The following is a 9557-nucleotide window of genomic DNA, read 5'->3' on the forward strand; positions in this document are numbered from 1 at the left end:
TTTAGTTTGTAAGCTGATGAAACCTGCAATCATAAGCTTATGAACTAGCTCACTTGTTGTGGAAAAGTGGTTTTCCTCGCTATGTGGCCCTGTTTCTTCCTTGGGCTACCTCTAACACCTGTTAGACCTCCCGGTGAATCAGCCCAGTTCATCAGTGCAGCAGGAGATACCACAGCTTCCTGGGAGAGAGGGAAGGTTTGGCAAGTTAGTATTCTGACTCACAACCTCTATCAGTGGCTGAGCAGGTCTGATGACTCCGAAAACTGGCATAATGAAGGGGGCAGAAGCACACAGCTGAGACTTGTGCAGGTGGATAAGAATGAAGAAAATAGGAGGAGAGTGGGACTCCCTCCTTTTGGGACCTGAGGAGGTAATAGATTGCCTAATTGTGCCTCTTGAAGTTGCAGGTGTGTTTTGCAGTGAGACAAGACATGTTGTTCAGGGATCAGAATTCTGCTGTGAGGGCCAGATATATTTCACAACACAGAGTGTTACTACTTTCATAGCTTTCTGTAGGTCTAAATAAATAGTCAATGTCTCTAATTTGTATTCTTGGAATGCTTAGAAAATGTGTTTAAAACCCTCCCAGGCTACCTAATTAATATTACTATTAGCCTTTCTAATCCAAAATTAATACATTTATACAACTACTAATGCCTTGCTAAAGCAAGAACTGAAGTTATTGCCTAACACAAGCATTACTCTTGACAAAAATGTGAAAAACAGTTTGACAGCTCTTCAGATCTGCAATACCTACACAGTTAAGTTATTCCAAGTTTTATTTTGTTAATCTTTTAATACACTAAATGGATTCTGAGATTGCTTTTAGGGAGCACTACCTCTCAGACAAAATGTCATGCTTAAGTACATGCATGCAGTATCTTAGATAGTTCTTTCTCTTCCAAAAAATAACCTGTCCTATTTTATCTCCTTATGATAGAAGCAGTGAACTATCTTTATTATCTCTCCTAAGTTTCTTGCATGTTTATTACGAATCTTAAAGTTAAGTGTGATTATAGTAAGACCTTCAGTTTTCTGTTACACATATACTTTTGCCTTGCTACAACATAATACATCTGTGTTTAAATCTAAAATCTAATCACATTTGGTTGGGGAGTTGGTAATTCTCTGAGACTGGCACAGTCTGGTTTGGAAATTCACATACTTTTATGATTACAGATCATCTAAATTTTTCAATATGTGATAAACGTCAAGCAATGTCAATTTTTAGCTCTCAGTTTTGACAGCTTCTCTTAATCTAAATTGTTCTACAAAAGCAATTCCCTTTTTTTTAAATAAAGCTAAACTTAAAAAACACATAAGTTTTGCCAGATTTCCCTGCAAAATCTGCTAACTCTCTTTTAATTATCATTTTGCCCCATCAGGGACTAGAAGGATTCGAGTTCTTTAACAGATTTGACTTCAAACATGCAAGTGACAAAAACTGGTATCTCAGGATAATCCTGGCTCTCATTAGTGGACTGCCTGAAAATAAGCTGTTTTCTGGGAAGAGTACAAAAACCTCATGGAAGAAAAGATGCTTAATACTTCAGCTGTTCACTATCTGCTTTGTGGCAGAGAATATCTTTGTGGTCACATGTTTGAAAGGATTAGGAGATGTAAGCAGTGACCCACTGAGTGCTTCATACAGAGAACTGCAAATTTGGGAGATTTTCGATTGCTCTGTGGTCTGCTGACAGGCAGTGTAAAGTCAGAGTATGTTACCTACCAGCAGGATAGCTATCTAAGCTTAAACACTACCTGCTAGAACTCTTGGTAGGACAGGACAATTTGTTTTAAACTGGCTGAACTAGTTTTGTAAGAGCCGAAACCCGTGGCGAGGGTTGTGAATAAGCGTGCAAGTGGCTGAACTTGAAGAGCTCATCTCAGCAGTTCTCTTAAGTAATTACCAATCGCCTGCACTGTATCAGGATATCTATACCTTATCTAATGAAATTGTCATTTTAATAAACTTAATTAGGTTTGAGTTAACAACCCCTGGAAGCAGGGTATGTCTTTTCAAGATCCAATTCCATGGAAGCAGTATCTTCAGACTGCTACTTCTTCACTGGTTAAATTAATATATTTTCAGTCACCATCATCACCTTAAGGGCTGGTTTAAAAAAAAAAAAAGCGTAGTCTAGAGTATAATGATGTAATAGCTTTTTAATAAATTGGCAAATAAACATGTACTTACATCTCCCTACTACCATGCCGCATCAGGGTCCTGCCAGCTCTTTCAGGGCAGGAGGATTGGTAGAAACTCACCTTGTTTATTAGATTTTTATCTACAGAGGAAAATCATGATTTTCTATTACAGAAAGTCTTATATGGAATAATGTGATAATAATTGGAGTAAGTTTAGTGTTATACTGATTGGAGGAAGTCTTTACACAGAGTCTGAATTTGTAAGTAGGCAATTTTTATTTCAGCTCAGAAAGTTATTAGTCGGCTATGCACAAAACGAGGTACTTGATCAGAACATGGTGAGATCAGCAGTTCAGCTCAGTATTTGTAGTGGTACTCACCCATTCTGTAGCTAAACTCATTTTCCTTAACCTCATTTTTGAGGAAATTACAGCTAGATCAAACGGACTCTTTAAAACAAAGTTATTTTAAAATTTATTTGATGGTTTCCTACTTACAGTGATAGGTTTGGTAAAACAGCATAACAGGAGAACTAACTAAATTTACTGATGGTTTATAGTGCAATTCCATGCTATTTATGCAGTAGGGTAAACTTTCTGTCCTTAGTGGTGGACAGATTCTGGATACATAACATTAACCATGTTAATATGCATATATTTGAGTCTCCTTGTTGAACATAGAGATGTCTATCAGAACACTGATCTAATGATCTTCAGTTTACAATATAAAACATCATTGTTCAATTACATTTAAAACAAAAATGGATTTCCAAGTACACTTAGAGTTGCTCCTTTTAGTTTCATGTTGTGCATGAGAGGATCTTCTTTAAGAGGACAACAACTTTAAACCATTTTGACTTTTGTATTTTCTAATATTCTTGTATAGCTTCTGTTTTTAAGCACAGAACAAGAAACACAGAAAGTGTTAAGTATACATACAAGAGCTAGTTACATAAAATGAAAGTTGCCAGTAGCACTGTTACAATATTCCCAATTAGAGATAAAATCAATACATTTAATTATTTAATTCTTAAATACCATTGGAGAAGAGGAAATTCAGTCTCCATTTTCCAAATGGTACCAAGACCTACTGCCACTACAGTAAAGGAAAGGAAGGAAACAAAAAGCATTCTCTGTGTATTTCTGTAGTTTACAGGGCATTTTATATAAATTCAAAATGTAAGGTGAACCATAATGCAATTCTCAAAGTAAAGATCTTACTATACTTTATCACATATCTGAAGTATAAATAATGTAAACAAAGATGCATTTGCCATAATATTTAGTATATTTCCTCTCTTTACTTGTCTTCCAACAAAATAACTTTCTTTTTTTTTTTTTTTAAATCTTTATCTTATCTCACTGCAAATTCTGTCTTTTAAGCTTGCCAGCTGTCATGGGCAAACATTTTCTTTAATCAATTACATCTTGATGTAGAATACACTCTTTCAAAATCTTCCTGTTGCTGTATAATAAAAATAATGGTGTAAACATTCAGGTAAAGAAACTGGTGGTAATTTAGGATCAGTGTCAAAGATTCTACCCAAGGCTAAGTGATTAAAAAGAGTAATTCAAAGGCTAGGAGACCTGAAGACAAGCCTGCGCAAAAAGCAGCAATGGAGCTGAACCAGCACAGCGGCTACTGGGAATCACTGGGCAATGACATCTAACTGAACAGTGTCTATGTAAATCACTAAACAGCATCGAGTTTGACACATGAATGTCACCATTTAATATACACAGTAATCCTCAGAATTAAAAATCTGCTGCTGCAGCGAAGACTGAGGTATTTTTCAGTGGCACAACTGCATGGGAGGAATAATTGTGTAAGGCTAATGAAAGTGATGTAATCAATTTGCAATCATGCTTTCCTGTAAACTCACTTTTAACTTTATATTTAGTAAATACAGGCATTATATCCAAAAAGAGTATGTCTCCTTCTGTAGACACAACTGACAAGCCCCAAGTGAAATGTGCTTCCAAAACAAACATGACTCAATCCTTTTAGGTCAGTAACTCATACAAATGATGAAGAACACTTTTTTTGGTAATGTTCCTAAAGTGTATCTTAGAGAAAGTAGCAGTTCATATGCTGGAAAAACATAATTAAATTTGGGTTCATAAAAATCTCTATGCTGTACGACAATAGTATCGTCTTGTGGGATACACCTACTTACTCAAACTAGTTGATTACATCGCATCACTACACTAAAGCAAATTTGTTTTATAAAAACAAACATATTTTTGAAATCTATAGTTTTATCAGACCTAACATTTGTCTTTCTGACATTGCGTTTGGGTATGACAGTCTTAAGTATCTGCACACAAATGGAAAACCTTCTTCTGAGTAACTTTAGATTGTTGTGCTAAGCTTTTGCAGTAGGACTGCTGGTATTTATGAATGTATCATGGCAGCAGTAGGTGTAGTTAGAATAAATGTAATAGAAATAAAATTTTTATCTACTCAAAGTGACAGTTAAGACGCGCAGAAGGAAGTTCAAATGTGAAAAAAATAGGGAAAATGCAGAAGTCTTTCAGGGCCAGCACTGTGATAGCTACTTGTAACATAAAGCATGCAAACCAGAAACAAAACATGTGATTTGTGAAACCTACAAAATCCCTTTTTGTTTAATTTCACAGTGATGGAATCACAGACGTGGGTAAGTTCACAGTTGGCACAATGTGAAGTGTATTTTCATGTAGGCCAGTCACATGGATCTCAGCAGAAGTTACCAGTTAATATACTATACTCAAAACGGAAACCATTTCATGCTGAGCTATGGCACAATATATTTGGCTTCTGAAAAGCTGAACACAGGCTGCAAGAGGCTGTTAAAAAATCAAAGGGGTAAGTTAGGAAAGTGAACAGTCAGAGGAGTAAAAAGTGCAACTTACGAACCTGTGCGGAAAATGGTGTGTATTAAAGGTGTATACCTATCAGACTACCAGACGAATGTTACTTGTTTGAAGTTAAAAAAATGGAATAAAATCCCACAATGACTCAATATTGTCATATAATAGAGTCAGGAAAAGTATTTAAAATTCAGGGATGACCTAGTCTCTGAATGGCTGAGCCATTTAAAACTTGGATAAGTTATAAAATAGAGTGTTAAGTACCTGTTGACTGGATCTATTCTAAACAGCTCAGAAGACTAGAATTACTGAGTGTTTCATTGTGTCACAAGTTTCCTTATCCAGATAAAGTACAATACTCAGCAATTAATTAAGGACTTTATAAGAACTTCTGGAGATCAAGATTTAATAAGGTACTGCAGAAGAAAGCACCCAATGATCAGTGTTTCTAACTCAAAAGAATGCAAAGCCCCTACTTCATTTATGTTTGAACTGGCTTGCTCCAGAGAGAGTCAGCAACATTGAATGCGATTGCCAGAAGATAGATGAGCTGTTTCTTGCCCCATTCCTAAGGTTATGCATTTTCTGAGATTCTTTTTTTTTTTTTTCCTTTCCTTGTGGGATTGATCTGCACTGCTGAAGTCAGTGAATGTGTACACTGACTTGGACATAATGTTGAGAAATTACTCTTTTCTCAACTGAAATCACTTGTGAGAAGAACTGCAAGAGCTGTTTATCACACAGTATCAAAAACCGGTTTGAGTAAGAAATCATGGACTGCCTCATAATACTGGAAGCCATCCACAGGCTTAAGTTTGGTGTGACCTTCAGAAAACAGTTTTAGAGGCTGAAGGGTTTGGGGAAGGTTTTTAAATACAAAAAAAATACATATACACATTTAAATTACATGTAAGTATATAATGTTTTATATCTGCATATACACATATTTGCACACATGCACAGAGCAGTCCTCTCCATGCTAGAAAATCCAGACTCTTATCTCTACTAGACCTTAAAAAGTTGCCAAACGTGATCATGCCAGGCAGTAATTTTTCACACCTGCAGTGCAGTTTGTTAGCTACATTAAGCACTAAGGCTCATGCTCTCTCTCCTAGGGATAAACCTACTAGAAAAAGAAAAGAAACTATGTAACAGCCACAGGGTAAAAACAAGTGCTACAAGAGTATCATTCTGAATGAGGAAGAGTTTGCTTCTGTGCACAGTGGCTTTCAATTGTCTGAAGACATGATCTGCCGAAAAATGCAGAAACATTCACCTCATCCCATGGCTCACGGGAAAATAAGCAATCTAACTGCATACTTTGCAGCTATGCTGCTGTTATAGTTCATTAAACGGTGAAGAATCATTGCGGGGGGGGGGGGGGCGACACCTTTTTTTACCCCTGTAGATGCTGAAATCTTTCTAAAAGAAGTAATGCAAGACATACCGCATCTAAAGTCTTTATAGATGTCATATATACTCTGACTCTGAACTTTTTGAGGGGCTTAGTTTGGGAGTTGAGATGTTACCTCATGACCAAGGGGCAGATGGCATCAATGGGGGATGGGTTTGTGGACACACTGGTGTCACACAATTCAGAAACAGAGACTGTAGTACCCACTGCAACTGGGAGAAGCTCACATCAATAGCTCCTCTCCTTCCCCTGCCCATGTTCTCCAAAACTCGGGCTTTGAAGTTACATCATCATTTTATATTTAGGTCTTGAGCTCAACTGAGAGAAGGCCATAATGCAAAATCGTATTTGAGCTGCACACAACAGAACTGGCAGCTGTTAAATGTGCTTGTTAGATGTTTTAGTTTCTCCTCTGAGACAGCTCAACCACCCAAAATTAAAATCATCATTATGCACAATGAGAGGTTTGTGCGTGTAGGTGTACATACAGAGCTCAGGTATGGCACAATGTCAGCGTGGGAATATAACGCAAGATTGGCAAGAAGGAACTATGACACTCTCAAGTGACCTTGCATCTGGGATGTCAAAACCCACATATTCCATACTAATTGTTGTTTAGCCTTTTGTGTTTGCCGAGCAGAGCTCTTATGTTTATGTAACATAGGCCTGTAAAACTCCAGGCCTTATAAGATGTTCAGATTCCAGCTCTGGCAGGAGAAAGATCAAAAGATTGCTCTCCCCTGATAAATCAGACAGAAAAGCAGCAGATCACTCTAATGCTTTCTAGCAAGGCCCGAGTGAGCTCCGGGGTGCCTACATTCCCAGTTGTGCTTCCTTTTCTCAGGTGCTATTTTGGAGTTGCACTGCACTGTGAAGTAACAGAAATAAATTTATTCTTTGCACTTTATTTGTAGTTTTGTGGTTGTTCATGCACTTTGGCTGTGTTCGGCTCAAACAGACAGGTACAAAGTGAAGGTAAGCACAGAGACAAGACAATTTGACAAGAAAATGTCAACACATACATTCACAGAATTATTTGGTTCGAAAAGACCTTTGAGATCATCAAGTTCAACCATACCTGTCCACTACTAAATCAGATCACTGAGCACCCCATTTACCCATTTTTTAAATACCTCCAGGAATGGTGAGTCAACCAGCTCCCAGGACAGCCTGTTCCAGCACCCGATAACTGTTTCAGTGAATAATTTTTTTCCTGACATCTAATCTGAACCTCCCCTGGTGCAACATGAGGCTCTTTCATCTCATCCTATCACTTGTTACTCGGGAGAAGAGACTAGCACCTGCCTCGCTACAACCTCCTTTCAGGTAGTTATAGACAGTAATAATGTCTCCCCTCAGCCTCATTTTCTCTACACTAAATGAGTACATTGCAGAGAGTTAAGTGATCTTAAACACAGCTTTAAGTGACTCTCCATTAAGCTCTGGCCCTTGGTTACACACCTGACTGGAGAGGGCTTGAGAGCTATACTGCTGGTTTAGCCAGGCATACAGAGGGGACACAACCTCCATGCTACAGAAGGATACAAGGAGAAACCCAGTGTTCAAATGCCTGTAAAGAAACTGCCAGCCTGAGGGCTACGGCAAGGCCTCACCTTGGCAGCAGGCACCCAGAGGCTAGTCTGTTCCCTGGAGAGCTGCCCTGCACAGAAGGACTTGGAGTGCTCAATGAAAAGAAGCTTGACATGAGCTGGCAATGTGCACTGGCAGCCCAAGAGGCCAACCGTATCTTGGGCTGCATCAAAAGAAGTGTGGCCAGCAGGTCGAGGGAAGTGATTCTACCCCTCTATTCCTCTCCTGTAAGACTCCACCTGGAGTATTGTATCCAGGTATGGAATCCTCAACATACGAAGGATATGGAACTGCTGGAACGGGTCCAGAGGAGGGCTACAATGATGATCAGAGGACTGAAGCACCTTCCATATGAGGACGGGCTGAGAGTTGGGGTCGTTCAGCCTGGAGAGGGCCTCGAGATCTTATAGCAACCTTCCAGTACCTGAAGGGACTATAAAAAAGCTGCGGAGGGACTGTTTACAAAAGCTTGTAGTGTTAGGACGAGGGGCAATGGCTATGAACTGGAGAGTGGTAGATTTAGACTGGACATAGGGAGGAATTTCTTCACGATGAGAGTGCTGAGGCACTGGCACGGGTTTGCCCAGAGAAGCTGTGGCTGCCCCATCCCTGGAGGTTGTTCAAGGCCAGGTTGGATGGGGCCTTGGGCAGCCTGATCTGGTGGGACGTGTCCCCGCCCATGGCAGGGGAGTTGGAACTAGATGATCTTTAAGGTCCCTTGGAGGTCGGGACTTGAGGGGGGCGGGTCCGGGCAAGCGCCGCTCCGGGGGTAACGGAACCTACTCGCGCGCCCCTCCGCGAGGGCGGAGCCGGAGGAGGCGTGTGTCGGTCGCGGCCGCGCATGCGCACTGCTCCCCCGCTGCTCCCCGTCCCGCCCTCCCCATTACCTGCGAGCCTCCCGGCGCTGCCGCTTTCTTCTTCTTAGAGGGACCGCTGCCAGTGCCCGGGCTTGCCGGACGCTTCTTACTACGGGATGGAGCGCCGGCGGGAGAAGAAGACGCCGCCGCTGAGGGGATCAGACTCGCCATGTCTCCCTTTCCCACCCCGCCCCCCCCCACCCACGCCAAGTCTGCGTCCCGCGCTGAGCACGCGGGCGGGGCGGAAGCGAGGCTGAGCACTGCCTCCCCACCCCCCCGCGGCAGCGCCGCGCACGCGCAGGGCGGGTAAGCACGCGCCTCGTTCTATTGGCCGTGAGCTGAGTTTGGGGAAGCGCTTTGCAGTCTCCCTGTCTCAAATGCAAAGCCAAGCAGAGTGCCGGCGCGAAAGCGCCAAATGAACAAGATATTTGACTGTTGTGAAGTTCATAATAGCTTTAATGTTAGTCCTCAGAAAGTAATAGGGTACGGATAAGCTTTCTGGGAAAAGTGATGCATGTAAGTGGGAAACGTATCCTGTAGCCAGCTCTTGTCTTGATGTACACAGGGTGTGCTAGAAAGCTAAAGCAGAAAACTTTGAGTTTGGTAACCATAGGAGGTAGTAAGCGGGCAAGGCTGCACACTTGGTGAATGAGAAGCTCAGCATGAGCCGGCAACGTGCGCTCGCAGCCCAGAAGG

The 9557-nt window shown here is 41.0% G+C and overlaps 1 protein-coding gene across 1 annotated transcript in view; it reads right to left on the reverse strand.

The window, feature by feature from the left end:
- Positions 1-9060, reverse strand: part of INO80C (INO80 complex subunit C) — a 34964-nt gene extending 25904 nt beyond the window's left edge. The window contains exon 1 of the mRNA XM_054058115.1: positions 8892-9060. Within this exon, the coding sequence (XP_053914090.1) occupies positions 8892-9032 (141 nt within the window). The 5' untranslated portion in view covers positions 9033-9060. The remainder of the gene's footprint in view (positions 1-8891) is intronic.
- Between the last annotated feature and the right edge of the window lie 497 nt (positions 9061-9557).

Source organism: Cuculus canorus, chromosome 2, assembly GCF_017976375.1.
Source record: "Cuculus canorus isolate bCucCan1 chromosome 2, bCucCan1.pri, whole genome shotgun sequence".
Taxonomy (NCBI): domain Eukaryota; kingdom Metazoa; phylum Chordata; class Aves; order Cuculiformes; family Cuculidae; genus Cuculus; species Cuculus canorus.